The 17,997-nt window shown below is 37.5% G+C and overlaps 3 protein-coding genes and 1 pseudogene across 3 annotated transcripts; 2 read left to right on the top strand and 2 right to left on the bottom strand.

Annotated features, from left to right (window-relative positions):
* Nucleotides 1-8,492: 8,492 nt before the first annotated feature.
* Nucleotides 8,493-10,100, bottom strand: LOC129770330 (ras-related GTP-binding protein C). The gene is made up of 4 exons (XM_055773070.1): nucleotides 9,960-10,100; nucleotides 9,219-9,905; nucleotides 9,013-9,155; nucleotides 8,493-8,955 (listed from the first exon to the last, which is right to left on the bottom strand). Exons 1-4 carry the CDS (start codon nucleotides 10,080-10,082, stop codon nucleotides 8,613-8,615), a joined length of 1,296 nt encoding a protein of 431 aa, XP_055629045.1. The 5' UTR covers nucleotides 10,083-10,100; the 3' UTR covers nucleotides 8,493-8,612.
* A 1,188-nt stretch (nucleotides 10,101-11,288) lies between these two features.
* On the top strand, nucleotides 11,289-12,357 carry LOC129767179 (uncharacterized; annotated as a pseudogene).
* A 3,892-nt stretch (nucleotides 12,358-16,249) lies between these two features.
* On the top strand, nucleotides 16,250-17,312 carry LOC129770332 (NADH dehydrogenase [ubiquinone] 1 beta subcomplex subunit 7). The gene is made up of 4 exons (XM_055773072.1): nucleotides 16,250-16,359; nucleotides 16,424-16,571; nucleotides 16,793-16,961; nucleotides 17,146-17,312. Exons 2-4 carry the CDS (start codon nucleotides 16,460-16,462, stop codon nucleotides 17,240-17,242), a joined length of 378 nt encoding a protein of 125 aa, XP_055629047.1. The 5' UTR covers nucleotides 16,250-16,359; nucleotides 16,424-16,459; the 3' UTR covers nucleotides 17,243-17,312.
* A 70-nt stretch (nucleotides 17,313-17,382) lies between these two features.
* On the bottom strand, nucleotides 17,383-17,997 carry LOC129770331 (protein PBDC1). The gene has a single exon (XM_055773071.1). The coding sequence runs from the start codon at nucleotides 17,876-17,878 to the stop codon at nucleotides 17,423-17,425; it is 456 nt and encodes a 151-aa protein (XP_055629046.1). The 5' UTR covers nucleotides 17,879-17,997; the 3' UTR covers nucleotides 17,383-17,422.

The raw sequence follows: 17,997 nt of genomic DNA, 5'->3' as shown, positions 1-17,997 counted from the left end.
GACCTTTTCAAAAGTTACGCGAGAATTCTTTCAACTAGTCGCGAATGATTTTCACAAGATGCTGAACTATAGGTGTTTCGTTCTTGACACTTTCAGGACATGACGTGAGACGAGCAGCGAGACGTAACTTTCAGAATTATTTACTTTTTGTTTGGGTGTGTGGTTATGATTTCAATGTCAACTCGCTAAGGAAAATAATTGAAGGAAAAAATAAACAAATATATATTCGTGGAATATAGTGCACAACCTCCTTTTGCCCTAGCCAATTACTTGTAACGGCCCTTTCCGGATCTCCTTCCCGGTATATGCACAGCATTCTCCTCCTCCCTGAACGAAATCAGTGGAGCCACAATCAGCGTTATTTTTTGTCACCAACGCCGTAAGCTGATAGTACTCTTTTCCCCGCCGATGGGAGCCAAACAGAAGTACATTTTGCTTGGAAAGAAAGGCGAAAAGATATACTAAAACATCCTTCTGCACTGTTATGATTCGACAATAAAGCGCGAGCAGCTATTTTGCCAACGAATGCATTTGTCACCAAAAGATACGACTTGTTTTGTAAACAAATTTGTTTTTTCACGAGCAATGGCCGAACAGCAATTTTGACATTGCGGTCCACCTATAGTACAACGCCTTGGATTTTCACTCCGAAATTTGGAGCTAAGAGATATGTTGACATAAAAAGTACAGTAAGTTTCTTATAAAGCGATATGCGGAAGCACCACTCAGTGTCGCATTGGAGTCGGTTTTGACCAGTAATTAGACATTTGCGACTGGTGGCGACTTTCAATGTGGGGCCATAATTTGGGCCCCGAACTCAATGTTTACAAAAATGTCCAACTAGAGGTAAAAATGTCTAATTAAACGTGTTGCATCACAGATCTGTTCAATTAGCTTAATGTCGATGTAGATGTAAATTACTGTACAACCAAATCAAAACAAAAGCCAAGAAACAAAGCCCAGACAAAAACCAAACGAGCCGTCCGTCTCCGTCAATTATTCTTTCCTACAAACCCTGCCGGTCGTTTTCGTTGAACGTATGCTGACGGGTCGTTACGTTGCTGGTGTATGTGAATGTTTTCATGAGAATTGCATAGTAGAATCATTGACGTATCGTGACGTGACGGGACGTGAACGTGACGTGTATGTTGTATGTGAATCGCACTTACACATTTTATAATACACTAGCTGACCCGGCAAACTTCGTCCCGCCCAAAATTTATTTTTCGTTATCACATCCAAGTCTTCTTACTATGCGCACGTTCATGGGTCCAATCGCAGAACTGTTCATTGATTGATCTGCTAATCTACCCTTTAAAATTATTTTTACTATAAAATGTCAGTACTTCTACCAAAACTCGACATTATAATATCATCCATTTTCCATTTTTATTTATTTAGATAGAAGACGATATAGTAAAGTGACCAGATCGTCAAAGGTCTAACGCGGGACACATAAAAACAAAACGTTATGTATATACGTTATGTGAACATAAACCATAGTTTAGCGAGTCTAAACTGATCAGTATTATTTCTTTCTGAGTATCGGCACTCAGTTGTGATTTTTCGGTGGTTTAGATTTTGTTTACGCCCGAAAATTACTCGCTCAATCAGAGCATTTACGTCTGGCAAGCACGATTCAAATTCTACAATTTTCTTCAAATTACCGAATGGTAAAAAAAAATTCGAAAATTTCAATTCATTTTTCATCCATTTTAGTGATAACTTTTGCAATCAAAAAAATGGACTAATTTCGGATGGCGATGAAATATAATTTATAGGAACAAATTTTCTTTAAATCTTACGTTTATTAAGTCTACAACAAAAATGATTCATGGATGTTGATTCGCAGCAGCATCACTGTCAAGCAACATTCTGAGGCACTTTGTGTCCGCCAGATATAGCCGATCTGGTATTTACAATATCATCTATTTGCCGCTCCTTAAGCCGGGAGATCGAAGCAACCGTCCAAACGGTGGAGAAGAATCTGGCCAAAATGGACATTTTCATACGGAAACGTCAGACGAGACCGGCAGTATCTGAGCAGCAGGCAATCACCCAGAAGGAGGTGCTGGTGAAAAACTTCTTTCCGGTGAAAGAAGTGAAAAACATCTTTTCGTACTCATCATGAAAGACGAGACGTACTTGATGCTAGAATTCAACGAATGACAGGGGACCGGGTACCTTAAGTTCCTCAGGTAAGCGATGACGTCGAATATATAATTCACATCAAGTTCTCGAAGAAGGTCCTTCTCTGACAGACGTGAAGGGAATGTCCAAGCCGCTCTTCTTTCGAGTCATATGGTAAACGGGGAGATATATAGTACGAAGTGCTTTTCGGAGTTGGGAAGGTGATGTGGTCTTAATGCCGAACCTGGGATCAGCCCATTATGCCAAAAGATCACTGGAGGATGGATCGGCTGGAGATAAACATTGTCTCGAAGACCACCAACCTTCCCAACATTCCCCAGCTGCGCCCGATAAAAAAACTTTTGGGCGAATGGCCAAAATAGAGAGACATACGACCACCAAAGCAACGAAAAGGTAAAATAACACACCGATATACATCTTTTCATCGACCATGGTTCAGGTTCCGGCCAACTTCCGTAAGACCGCCCAGCGCTTCATTTACGATACTTCATCAAACAACTCTGCCTCTTCTTGTCGAGTATATACTAGTTTTTCCGGTTTATTCAAAACGTTAAGCCCGTTATATATATATATATATATATATATATATATATATATATATATATATATATATATATATATATATATATAGATAAATATTATCCCTCCTTCACCCTTCCTATTCATTGACCAGTTTTATTTTTGATATTTTTAGTTCGTACCTAAATACATTTTGGATCGATTTTTCTTTTTTCACACACCCTCAGTGTTAATTGTCTCCTGCTTACACTTCCAACACGGATGGCGTGCAGTGCGAGTGGTGCCTCAGTGCGAAATTGTCTCTGAATATATAGAAAACTTATATGTTCTAGTTCCTCCGAAACATTTTGAAGTTCAGACCAATTGATCTACCATATCAACCACGACTTGTGCAATGTTCATAGGAAGAAATCTTACCCAAAATGGTTCATACAGGCCGCGTGCTATGCTGGCAAATCATTCTAAAGTTTAGAAGATCATAGAGTCAATGTACTTCATTGAACTTAATTGGTATGAATAGAAAACCTAAGTAGCTTTGCTTCCGTTTACATCAATCGGCTGTTCGTCGAAATGAAGATCCGAAAATCTCATGTGTCACAACATGCGGCAAATGTTATCTTTAGGTATCCTGAAATGGGAAACCTGTATAATTAATTGAAATTATTTATCGCACTTTTTCAATCGATATTCAATTGCGACAGCGGAGAGTTATTTTTCTTTACCTAATAGCCATGAATAACAGCTTACAACCATCCTCCTTTTAGGGGCTTTGGACCCTCTGCTCTGATTCTCAATAGATTCAAGTTCTTTTTCGGACACGCTACTATAGAGATCCGTCATTAGCAAGAGGAGTTTGTTTTATTCCATATTTTTCGTGAGCGCGAAAAAGATAGCAACGAAGATGGTCAAAAGAAACACTACAAAAATGTCAAAATTCACGTTAGAAGGAAAAGAACATTCGGTTTGATGCAGTGATCTATAACCAGAGACCGTGCCCCATAAACCTAAATTAACCATATTGTCGCGCAATAATTACGAGATTTTTCAAGTTTTACCCAAATAAAACCGTATTTTCTAGAGGTTCTAGAAGAAGAGATCCTCAAATATTATTTCACAGTAATGTTCGAATGGTGGGAAACGTTTTGATCAATATTTTATGAACTACATATAAATATTACACAAAGCTTAGAAGTCAATTCTATTTCTCAAGCATTGGAATCATTGGTGGTACAAAAAACCATTTTAGATAAATTAAAGCCAAACTGCTAAAAATAAAACGATTTTTTAGGATCCAGTTTTTAACAACAATCTTCCAGTTTTTAGAAAAATATTAACACGTTGAGTGCCACGCGGTTTTATAGCGACTTTCCCGTCAGAGCGCGCGCGTGTACAGCAAATGCGAAGCGCAATATTGGCAAATTAGAATTTACTCGATGGAAATATAAATAAAAAATATGTTTATTGGCAATTGGTGAAAAAATCTACAACTGGGTGGCGCTACAGTGAAAGTGATGATGGTTTTAATGGTAAATGGTAATCATGATAAAAACTCACATTACAAGAGTTTATAGAAGGTTTGTAGTTTTTTCCATAAATAACAATGTTATAATCATAAAAAAAACTATTGGATTGCGATGACTGACATGGCACTCAACGTGTTAATATAAATCATTAAAGTTTTCTGGAAAAAAATCAATTTTTACCTTTATTATCATATTTTATACTGTCAGTCACCAATGACTGACAAGACTTGAACGGAAAGCTCGGTGTCAGTCACGACCTGAATGGAAAGCTCGGTGTAAGCCATCGATCTGAACGAAAGGCTCCGTGACAGTCACCGATGACTGATATAGCACTCAACGTGTTAATAAAAATCATTAGATTTTTACAAAATGCTTTAAATAAAACGATTTTATAGGATCCAGTTTTTAAGAGCAATCTTCCAGTTTTTAAAAAAATATTAACACGTTGAGTGCCACGCGGTTTTATAGCGACTTTCCCGTCAGGCCGCGCGCGCTGCAGTGTACAGCAAATGCGAAGCGCAATATTGGCAAATTAGAATTTACTCGATGGAAATATAAATAAAAAATATGTTTATTGGCGTTTATTGGTGTAAAAATCTGCAAAAACTAGGTGGCGCTATAGTGAAAGTGATGATGGTTTTAATGGTAAATGGTAAAAATGATAAAAACTCACATTACAAGAGTTTATAGAAGGTTTGTAGTTTTTTCATAAATAACAATGTTATAATCATAAAAAAAACTATTGGATTGCGATGACTGACATGGCACTCAACGTGTTAATAAAAATCATTAAAGTTTTCTGGAAAAAAAATTATATTTTTACCTTTATTATCATATTTTATACTGTCAGTCACCAATGACTGACACGACTTGAACGGAAAGCTCGGTGTCAGTCACGACCGGGACGGATAGCTCGGTGTCAGTCATCGATCTGAACGAAAGGCTCCGTGTCAGTCACCGATGACTGACATGGCACTCAACGTGTTAATAAAAATCATTAAAGTTTTCTGGAAAAAAAATTCTATTTTTACGTTTATTATAATATTTTATACTGTCAGTCACCAGTGACTGACACGGCCTGAACGGAAAGCTAGGTGTCAGTCACCGATGACTGACATGGCAATCAACGTGTTAATGGCAACCCTGCACTTAAGAAATAGTTTAGTAAAAGTAGCCAAAACATTGGTAAAATATACATATTTTTTGTAAATATTACCAAAATCGCGTAAAAGTGGTGTCAGACGCAATGAACGTTCTTACCAAGGATTCGTATATGTTACTTCATACCATTAGTAACCTTGTTTGTTTTGTCATACCTAACATCTGTGAAGCGCGCATTTTGCAATTGCCATTTCTCTTTTGGAGACGAAGATATTCGGAGGTGAGCATTTTGTTGATGTTATGTTTCATTACATGTATACATATTTAATATTATTAACATATGTTTTTCCTTTGTTCATGGGGACACGAGAGAACAAAATACGGATGAAACGCAGTGCTACCGACACTTTGTTAATCAGCTATCTCCGTCCCTAAATAATGCAAATCAGAGCGATGCAGCAGGAAGAGGAACGGAAACTTTTTCGAGTACTCGAGACTTTGGAAATGCATATGAAATTGATGTGGTTGAGGCTGCGATAGTAATTTTCCCCTTGTACGCTGCTCATAGAATAATTGATGTTATTAAGTACTGTTATTATTATTCACAATGATAATTTTTATATTGTAGAATAATTGATACTGTTTATAGAATAAGTTATATGTTATTAGTATAATGTATTCTAAGTATGTGGAGTTAAATGTAATCAAATACATTTTTTGAATTAAAAATAATTATTAAAAAATTTTCATAATTCCTGATAGGTATTCATCACAAATGAGAAGCAACATTTTCACTGATATTCAACCAATGTTGGACCAACAAATCGCAGATTGTTTGACATTTTTTCCTACCATTTTTCTTTCGTAACATGTACCAATGATTAGTAGGGTAGAAAATGACTAGAGAATTGGTAGCATGTACCAAAAAATTCGTCATATTTACTAAATTTTCCTCTCAGTGTGATAGCAATAGGGCTCTTGCTACACATACATGCAGAGCATCTGTTGGGCAAACATCATTTGTTTACATTCGTAGCTTCTAGGCGACAGAAGCGGATTCATTATCAATCGACGTTCTTGTACATGATTTAGGCGGCTCGCACACCGCAGCAATAAGCAACTAGCAAACTGCAATACGCAATATACAACAGGCAACATATTTTGTTGTTCTTCACATACCAGAGCAACAAAAACCCCTGACATTATGCAAACAATCGGCTTAATGTACGAAACTTGTCAAAATATGGGCGATAAGTTGCTCTTCAACCGACACGTCGTGTTGCTAGCGACATGTGTTGCTTTGTAAAGGCGACAGCGATATCGTATTGCATCGGTGCGAGATCAACAAAAATTAAATGAAAAAATCCATTAGCGATAATATTACTTATTGCATGTTAACAGTTGCTAGTTGCTTAATGCTCCGGTGTGCGAGCCGCCTTAAATAGAGCTGCGATCTTTCTATTAGCGCGAAATATTCCATAGAACTAACATGAACTATGTGGAACAGTTAGGCAAGCTATTCACCGAACAAGAACTTTTGTGTGACGCATATTGCTTAACTTACTAGCACCTATTTCGCGATGTTCATCTGTTTTTTTTTTGGCGAAACCAACTACAGATTAAAGATATCTGCACACGAATATTCATTATAGTTTACTTCTTCACCAGCATTTCAGGGCAAAAAGCACAAAGCCTAAATGGGATCACACTTCACCTAATCCGGCTATACAATCGTAATGTGCAATTTGCATTGTATCTGTGAAACTTTTTGAATAATCAATCTGCTTCCATTGATATGAATCATAGCCATAACAGAAATTTCTATTTTTCTCCGTGGATATGGCTTTGACGCTAAAAGTGAATATTTTTATGTAAAGAGACATATATTCGCATGTTATTAATATAGTGTAGCGCGTAATTTCTATAACTATTTCGCTAAAATAGTTTTTTAAACAAAGTTCGATCTTGTCGATCCATATAAATTCTATGCAGCGATCTCTTTTGCCTGCCCAACAGATCATGCTGCAAGCGCCCTATGGAGCAAACTTGCTCATGCGAAAATGTGAATGTGAATTTTTATAATTACTTTCGAATGACCCTCACAGCAAATCTTCAAACCAAAAATGGCGTCAGTTGTTCACGAAATTCTGCTTTTTAACTGGTCCAAAGACTAGTTAACGTTCGCGTAGTTAAAAAGCAGTCCAGTTCAACCTGGTTCAGTTATCGAATGATTACTGTATTCCGTTAGAGTCTCCTGAGGACAAGCGAGTTCACGAAATCCTCGAGGAGAAAACGAATCGTTGACCGTTTTGAGAAAGGATTAGTTTGGATGACAGATGATCCACGGTGTGCTCCCGTGGCCGAGTGGTTGGCGTTCCACATTATCTTCCGGGGGTCGGGTTCAATTCCCGTCCTGGCCGAAGGATTTTTCGTCAAAGAAATTTCTTCCGTCTGTGCTCACGTGTGTTCTAGAGCATGCCACTCCAGAATACATACAAGGCGTGTTATCCGCAAGTAATACAACGTAGGCAAAAGTTCCACTGGGAACCATCAGTGCCATCCAAGCAGAAGATGATCCACTTTTTCCGGATTGCTATCCAATAGCTATACGCAGAATGAAGTAGCTTACAGCCCTATTCTGTCTTCCGACGGATTTCTATTTCGTTAGGGTTTTTATTTCGCATTCTCTATTTCGAACGTTTTGTCAAGTTAATGTTCGAAGAGAAATAGATCGAACAACATGCAAAAACAACTCGAACGAAATACAGAATGGAATTTTATCAAGTCATTCGGAATATTTTGAATTGATCGAAATACAGAAAAGGGGTGTTGGAACAGAATCCCGAGCTCTATGCATATGTTTGCAAACAAATCGGTGAGTACCAGGAGAAAGGGAATGCCCATATTGCTACCCCGAAAGAACTTGACGCAATTGTCCCCAATAAGGTTATTTGGCAACAAAAGGTTCGTTCCTTTATTGTATAACCTGAAATAAAAAAGGGAATTAATTAACGATTGAAATTATGTAGAGCAGCAAAAGCCGCCGAGTAGTGAAGAAATTCGTTGACTGTATAAAACGGTTGAGACGGCGCAAGAGGGTAAAGTGAACTACATCTTTTTGAGCTGTCACAAATCACGGGCTGCTACAGAAAAAATAGTTCCATATCTGAACAACTGTACATAATAATGAAACCCAAATTTAGCGCAATAGAAACAAAAAGTAACATGTAAACTTTATTTCGGACAGTTAATAAAATATATCAATAAAATCAAGCTCAGATATACAGGATCTAAAAATTAAATAAAACGGACACTGGTCTAAGACACAAGTGTGTTATTCAAATGATGTTCTAATGCTTGAGAAGCATTGCCGTTTAATGAAACCGATTCATGATATTCGTTCTCAAGAGCCTGATTTTGTTCTGCGGATTCCATTTTCTGATTTTTCATCCTCAATTCAAAAACCTGTGAGATAGCTTCTCTGAAGCATAGGAAATTATAATCGATAACTCCCTGCCGGGAGAAATTCTCTTCCCGAATTATACTAACAAGTGCGAGGAATTTATTTACTTCCCTCAAATATAACACCGTACTATTATTCATTTTAATCAGGCTAGAACTTTGATTGTCGAATGCAGGAACGTCTGGATCATCTTTTGAGCTACAAAAATAATTAACCTATTATAAAGAGATAATAACTAAATATACTTTTACTCACCCATAGATACAAGATAAATCTATTACAACATCGATCATATCACAACATAACTCGTAGCTTTGCATGTCCACAGGTGAGCAGTCAGTCGCAATGTAGATTTTAGAAACGACGTCAAACAGAAAAGCTTTTTCAATTCCAGAGTTCTGAAAATTAATCATAACATGGTAGCATCGGGATTTATAATATAATATAGAGCTCATATTTACCGATATGAAAATATTCAGCAAATTCTCTAGCGTTGGAAGTTGAGGAATTAATTTTTGAACCACTTTTGAGAACGCCTCAAAGATCGAATGATCATAAATAGACGTCAAATGAAAACTTAAATGTACTCCTTCCAGACCAGAGTCTGCTAAATCATCAGTTGCTCTCGAATGAATATCTCGCTGTGATTCCATTTTGAAGTCGTCGCTAACTCCATCAACTTTATGTATAAGAACTTCAAATTTTATTCTAGGATTGACTTTATGAGCCTTCGTCACGGTTTGATTGAGTTTCGCCAGCGCTTCGATGTAATCATCTTGCGCATCAATAACGAACACGAGTGCACCACATCCACCGAAAATCATATCAGAATCAAATGTGGGATCGAAAAAATCAATCTGTCCGGGAAAATCCCAAATTTGAAATTGAACAAAGCTGCTGTTATTTATATCATCTTTGACAATCTTGTTGGTTGACTCTAGGAAAAGCGTTTCATTTGGAGACATTTTATGAAAAACCACTTTCTGTATAGAGCTTTTCCCCGATCTACGAAGTCCCATCAGCAATATTCTAGGTTTATCATCGCTAGAGCGCGATGTGCCGTCATCGTGATCAAAGTTTCCATACCCAAAATCCTTAGGAAACGAACCAACCTGATAGCCTATTTGCTCTTCTTCGTCTTGATAACTCTGGAATAACAGAATATAAAATTACTTCCCGGCATGTCTATTATGACTACTAACCATATTATAATTGATTGGAAGATCCGCAATTTTAATTTTTAAAACTAATTCAAGATGTTTTCCTTGGTTTATAGGTGTGATGATAATATCCAACAGTGAAAGCAAAACACACGAAACTGACATAACATGTTGTCAAATGCAAGAAGCTCTAGTAAGGTGATACTTTGTATAAAAATTCTCGCTTAAGTTTTGAAAAGGTCCTATGTAACAAATGTAATCAAATCGAGTTAATGGATGCACGCTATTAGTTTTCAATCATTGAATGCATTACAAAAACAATCGTTCACGTATCTATCTTCTTCATCTTTTTATCGCCGATACAAAAAATATCCAATGTACAAATTCGGATTTTAAGCACTCGGAGTAACGGATGCCACTTTCCTCCGACGCTCGAAAAGTCCGAAGTAACAAAGCAGTGAAAACAACACGAAGTCGTACTTCGGTCGTTTTGAGTTTTTGTTTCTTTCAGGTGTTGTAATCGATTTCAGTGCAACTCAACGAGTGATATCGTGCAACGTAATACAGTAGAACCCTGATTATCCGCGGAATAGTCTGGCTAGCTCACCGCGAATAACGCAATAAGGGCTGAAAATGAGTTCTAAAATGGAAAACAAAAATATTTCAGCATGAGAACTGTGTTTTATCAATACAGAAATCATTAAACTCTCAATCTACAATGTCGTGTACACTAATGGTCAGATAATATGGAAGCCATGTCCAAAACAAAATTGCATGAGGCTATCACTCACTGACTAATTCCGGGTCCATGGATTTACTATGGCGACAGTCAAAACGTCCAATGTAACATTTTTCGCTCCGAGGCTTCAACTTTAAGCCCAAATCACGGAACAACAGTTACGATTGGTTTTTCAAAGTTATCATTGACTGCTAGGGGTGGAAATAGTGAAAGTAAGTGGAAGTTTTAAAGTTACGCGAGAATTTCTGTTCAGTTGTTCATAGAATGAACAAAATTGTGAACAAATACTTTTAATTTGTCAGGTAGTATTTTGATCCATTATTATAATAATATACCAATAATTATTGATATTCACAATTTGGTAACAGTAAGAGCCCCCGCAGACTGCAGACTGATTTTTCGGCCGATAGTTTGGTCATTTCAGTCAAATTTTTTGTATTTTCGATAATTGAAGTGTGGCAAACAAAATGGCAAGTGGCCGATGAAACTGCCAAAAGGGATGACAGATTTGTTTTATTATAATTTTTTTTCATTCATTTTGAAATCAGTGAAAATCTATGTAATATGCATTTTATATTTTAATTGTTCAGCCGAGTTTGTCATTCTTTTTATATCATCAACCTCATTAAAATTATCAATGAATTTTAGACCTGAGACGCATTGAAAAAAAAAGCAACACGCATCAATTTGTGCACCTGGCATTCATGCCCGAAAGTAAATGTTATTAAACATTCCACAATATGGCCGAAAGGTAAGTTTATGATTTCCTATATAAGATAATTTTTCTATTTAATATTAATTTCTAGGTTTCATCGTAAATGCATCATTCCGCTGTTGATGATTGAGTTCAAGGAAGTCGACGATAATCAGCTGAAGGTTTTGAAGCCAAATCTTTTGGCAGTCGCACATGATAACGCCGCCTTGCACGACGTCCGGGTCAAGTGCTGTATGGCTTTAGGTTTATTAAATTTCCTTCAATTTCCAAAGGTTCGGATGATATTGGAGATTTGCTGCCACTGATGCAGAGCTTCGACGGAATCTTCTCCGGTAGCTATCTCAAAGGAAACATCACAATGGGCAGCGTCAACGCCGATGCTGCTGCACTTCACAGTTCCGCTCTAAGCGCTTCGATCCTACTGCTCACGCTTGTTCCCTCGGGGGATTTGGTTTCCTTTGTAAACAGTAATTCCATCGATCCAAAAACTCGTCAGAATGTTACGGAGTCCACATCTTGACGTCAGAAATGCTGTCGGAGAAACTATCGCAATCATCTTGGTGAGTGGCCGCTCTCACGAGGACGGTTTATTTGATAAGAAAATTTCCGATTTTATCGAAGCCACCAAGAAGCTGACCTACGATGCCCACATGTATCGCGCCAAACGTAACCACCACAAGGAGCAGCGTGCAACCTTCCGCGACGTCAACCGCTATCTGGAGGAAGAAATCTCACCGGAGATTTGCATCAAGTTCGGCAAGAAAGCTTTGCTGCTGGACACGTCGTCTCTCCACCATCAGTTAATCTGCCTCCGGAACGCGCTGGATTTCGAAATGTACGTGCATCTGTCGGAGAACGGCTTTCTGTGGAATGGGCTGCAGCTGGCCGCCCGATTGGACGACGTCCGGGGCAACGCCAAGATGACCAAGACGGAAAAGGAGTTCATCAATGTTCGGCTGTTATCAATAAAACATATTTGTACATAGGTGTGCGATAGTTTTGTTATAAGAAAAATCATTTCTTCACACATTGAATAAATTTATTCGTAAATTTATATGACATTTTATATTCATTTATATTCATATGACGTCTTCAGTGGTAGTAGCCATTTTCATTCATAAATATTTTTCCTTTGAAAAATGACAGCGGGTGCACACGAAATATATCCGACACGACAAACAGTTTACTATGTGAAAACCGTGTTTGGCATTCACTCCAAATAGCTGTATTTGGACAAATAGTTTTTTGACAAACTTTTGACAAAAAACAAATATGTAGGTGTAATTATGGTTGTAAAATATTTTTGTCAAACATGAAATTTGTACTAAATTTTTACCAAACTTTTTCTGTCAAAAACTATCAAATATTTGACCTTCGGTCAAACAGTGTACGGCCATTTTTAGCAATCAACGTGTTTATTTGAAAGAGCAATGTAGGTCTCACCTTTATAAGGCTAGACGCAAATTGGGAAGCGTATAGCGCTCGTAAGCGAACACGAGACTACCAACACGACTCATACGTGCCACAAACGTAGTGTGGTGGAGCGCATATTGAGTCGCAGTTTGGTGTAAATAACGTGCCACTCGTCTACAATATCTAAAGCCGGGTTCAGACGGTGCGAGTAAACATACGAGTCGGTCTAGTCAGTTACTGCAGTGCAGCTACTCACACCGTGTGAACACATCATGCCAGCTAGTGTCATGTGTGATTCGGTGTGCGAGCTACTTCAAAGTTTTTTGAATTTACTCGCACTCGCATCCCTCAAAACGTCAAAAACAGATTTTAGCGCTCGAATCAGGGATGCCAAATCTTGACATTGTCTTTACATTTCTCTATTTTTAAGATATTTGAAAATATGCGAAGATATTTATAGACTTGAAAATTATTGGAAGAACAAATTAAACCCTCATAGTTTCTAAACGGAATCGTTATTATTTAGTTTTGCACGCTGACGGGGCACGTTTTTTAAAAATAGTTTTCTTGGGGATCTAAATATAAAATCATTATCGGGCACGATTTTAATTCAAAATTCACTCAAAACTTGCAAAAAAGTATTGTTCTAAGAAACAGAATACATATTCGATTTAGAAAAAGTAGATTTTCATTCATTATTTTAGTTTTTGAGGCGTATTAATTGCTCCTGCAAATCTACTAACATTTTTATTTCACAAATTGGTACACGAAGCTGCTGTCAAGGCGAAATAAATCAAATTTTGAAAAATCTTTTAGACTGCCATTTGGAGCACCACATACTTTCGGAATTATTTTAGCTATGGATGCTTTCGAGATTTTAAAAAATTTCGACAATAATCTGAACGATATTCCAGAAGAAAGGCACATCATTTCTAGTTTCACTCTTGTAGGTTTAGCATCCTTCATGAGTGTATCTTGGCGTTATATTTGTGGAGCAATTAAATCCAACAGTTTTCTCACTTTTTCAGGTGTTATTCTCAACACTGCTCTGTACTCTCGGAGATCATCATTGTAGAGTTACTTCAATATTGTATTTGTTGCTTCTTTTCTTTGCATCCAATTTCTGGCCCGAATCCTTTTTTCTTTCTGCTTTTTTCGGATAGTACCTTCAGTATAAAATAAATTCAGCACAAAGTATTTTTAAACACGGCCAGCGTGTGTTTCGCTATAAAATTGTGTAATGATAAATTCAACTGAAAACCTAAGATGAAAACTGCCAATAAAGAAGCCGATTTCGGATCAATCATCTGACAAATTCGGACCTGATTGCTGTTTCTGACTATTTGATGGACATTTGAAAAATCGCCTGGCATCTCTGGTAAACCCGTGTCGTGGTATCTGGTTTCTTGTCAGCAGCTCACATTGTGTGAACGGACAAGGCGAGTCAACCATTTGTCAAGCGAGTTCACCGGGTCAGTAGCTGCTCATTGTGAAGTCAGCTACTAGCAACGTATAAATGGGCCTTAATTCACACAGAGTTGCGCGATATATTTATTTACTAATACAACCACCCGACCGGTTTATGATTGTTCACCAACACAACCACCACTACTGGCACGACCAGCACGAGAAACTGTGGTTCAGCCACAGCGTCACGCGAATCGTGTCTCACGAGCGCTCTACCACCTCGCGTCATCTGGCCAATTTGCGCCGTTCTATCTATTTTCATTAGCCACAAAAACAGGCGCTAGATCGCGCCTAGATGCTCGCGCTATACGCGTCTCAATTTGCGCCTTGCCTAATACTTATGACAGACATACAGCTGTACTACCGTTGTACTTCGAAAATTGTATGTCTGTCACCATGTACAGCGCTAGAACCATGCAAGCAACTCGGTACAATCGCTGTACCTGTACCGACCTATTTTACCGCTGTACATGGCTACAGCTGTATTGTGCGCAGCGCCATAGACGGTTAGTGGTGGGTAGCATGAACAAACCGATCAAAACACTTGGTAAACGTTCTTTTCATTGACTTTCTCTTGAGTTATTAACTTATATTTTAAACTTGTTTGTTATGTTTGATAGTTTGAACGCTAAATAAAAACCTTTTTCATTGAAATATGTGGCGAAAATCGGAAAAAAATCTGATTGTCAGTTTGACATGCGGTACAATGTACAACCAAAGTATGTCTGTCATGGTACGATGGTACCTGTACAACTCTGTACACGTACAACGTTAGTACAGCTGTATGTCTGTCCATGATATAATACTTATGACAGACATACAGCTGTACTACCGTTGTACTTCCAAAATTGTATGTCTGTCACCATGTACAGCGCTAGAACCATGCAAGCAACTCGGTACAATCGCTGTACCTGTACCGACCTATTTTACCGCTGTACATGGCTACAGTTGTACTGTGCGCAGCGCCACAAATGGTTAGTGGTGGGTAGCATGAACAAACTGAATCAAAACACTTGGTAAATATTCTTTTCATTGACTTTCTCTTGAGTTAATAACTCAGATTGGAAACTTGTTTGTTGTGTTTGATAGTTTAGACACTAAATAAAAACCTTTTTCATTGAAATATGTGGTGAAAATTGGAAAAATTTCTGATTGTCAGTTTGACATACGGTACAATGTACAACCAAAGTATGTCTGTCATGGTACGATAGTACCTGTACAACGCTGTACTCTTACAGCGCAAGTACAGCTGTATGTCTGTCCCTGGTATAATACTCAACAAAACTAACGTTACAATTCTCGCGTAATTTTTGAAAAGGTCCTATGTAACATTCACATCAACTCGACAAAAACGAAGTTGAAGATCGGAACATTGTTCCACGAATTGTTTCAAAAGGAATCGATCTTCATCACTACTTTTACCACTAGCAGTCAATAATAACTCCGCAAAACCAATCGTAACTGTTGTTATGTGATTTTAGCTTGATATTGAAACCTCCGAGCGAAAAATGTTATATTGGACGTTTTGACTGACCGCTTCGTACATTGAACAAATTACATTGTACGATGATAATTTGCAAAACACTACTGAACAACGCTTTAAATACTTGCATTTCGTGCTAAAAGCAGATCATTATTGTTATAACTCGTTGAATTGCACTAAAAACGATATCAACACCCGAAAATAACAAAAACTCAAAATGTCCGAAGTGCGACTTCGTGTTGTTTTGATTGCTTTGTTACTTCGGAAGTATCGAGCGTCAGAGGAAAGTGGCGTCCGAAGTAATAGTCGAGTGCTTAAAATTCGAATCTGTACATTGGACATTTTTTGTATCGGTAATAAAAAGGTGAAAAGGATAGATACTTGAACGGTTGTTTTCGCATTGCATTCAATGATTGAGCACTAATAGTATGCATCCATTAACTCGATTTGTTTACTTTTGTTACTTAGGACATTTTCAAAAGTTACGCGAGAATTCCTCTTTTATTATTTCTTTCAGTGTTTCATGCTTCAATTTTTCCCGTGATTATTTGACATTACTTTTTTGTTTTCCTATACTTTATCGAATACTGTCATCGCATAATCACAGAAAAATAGTTAACAGCAGGCTAGTTTCTTGAATCTTAAAATTGTTTTTCCTAGTCTATATCTATATTTACATCGTCTTTCAGGTTTGGATTGGAAAATTTGGCTCACGTCGTTTCAGGATGGGCAATTACATGTCTCTGTATTTAACCAATCCGGAAGCTACTCCCAAACCACTTACGACATCTTCCTTTGATCCAAACTTTGGCTTTGCTAATGGGCGCAAAGAAAGAGGTACATTCCGTCTAGATACAAAATATTTCTAATCCAAACAGGAATTGGTTGCTTCTGTACTATTCATTATTGCTCTCAGGGAAAAAATTGCGTGAAATCGCCACTACACTTGCGGTTGTTTTGATTGGAAATTACGTAATGAATATGGTTCAGAACAAATAAACACAAACTCTCCCGATAAAAACAAACACCATTAAGGTTATACTTATGATCCTTTTTAGTTATGATCGCTACTGAGGAAGAAATGAATGCTGCTAAAGTTCCATTGAAAGATCGGGATTATTGTGCTCACAAGTTGATCGCCTATATGGCTTGTCGTGCCGATGTATGGCCATGGGCGTATAAGTGTGCTCATGATAAACACGAATATCTGAACTGTCAATACGAGGAGTAAGTAAAGATTTATTTTTAGTTTAAAATTATTAACTCGCAGGAAAACAGAAGCCTGTAACTACTATTCCATCATAGTATTTTCTTGCACTTCTAAAATCATGTATTATCTATCAACAATGACTTTATCATTCCTCTGAATAGAGTTTTACACAATTGAATAACCACGCATTAAATATTCCAGCTATATCTACCGAATGAAGGAATATGAGCGAGAGAAGCGACTTTTGCTCAGGAAGCAAAGAATTGAGAAGAAACAGGCTCAAGAACTTCACGCCTAACACTATGAATTTTCTTTGAATTTGATCTTTCTGTATAGTTTCAAATAAATTACGTTAGACGTGACATTTATCAATGGTAAATTAATTTCAGCAAACAAGCAGTTTGTCATCAAAATTGAATATCCGTTCAAAACCAGTCGTTCTTACAAAATAGTTTATTAATACAATTATAACTCATATTTATTCTTCCTTTTTGCTTCGTCCTTGAAATCGTTTCCGTATGCCATCATTGTGCCCCTCTCGGTTTCTCGAAATCTCAATCGCCCAAAATTGGATTCTCACTACCAATATAGCATTTTCTGGTTGAAATTCTTCCGCAGCGTTTGCTCTTATTAAAGTACCATAGCTGTAGTTTTCTAGCCGATTAAATTTTTCCATATAGGATCGCCATTTGGCTTTCCCGTCAGCGCTCTTCAGTTCATTCTCGTTCACCATGGCCACATCCATATCTGGGAATTGTTTTCTAAACTCTTCATAGATTTCGTTATCATAAGGAGTAAGGTGCAGCATCCGTGGGTCAACGCTACACAACAGGTTGAAGTGGATTTCGGCATGTTCAACCGCTTTCATGGCCCATAGCTCCTCCACACTACCATCATTTACAAACTCCTCTGCTGGCCGCGAAAGCACTTCCATTCTTTCTTATATTCGATGTAACTTTGATCTCAATCCAATTATTAAATCGCTTTCCTTCAGATTTACAAAAACCATGCCTCGTTTCGATAAGTTGTTGAAATAAATTTAATAGAATGATC

The sequence above is a fragment of the Toxorhynchites rutilus genome, chromosome 2, assembly GCF_029784135.1.
Source record: "Toxorhynchites rutilus septentrionalis strain SRP chromosome 2, ASM2978413v1, whole genome shotgun sequence".
Classification (NCBI taxonomy): Eukaryota; Metazoa; Arthropoda; class Insecta; order Diptera; family Culicidae; genus Toxorhynchites; species Toxorhynchites rutilus.
This window is presented reverse-complemented; position numbering and strand designations above follow the sequence as displayed.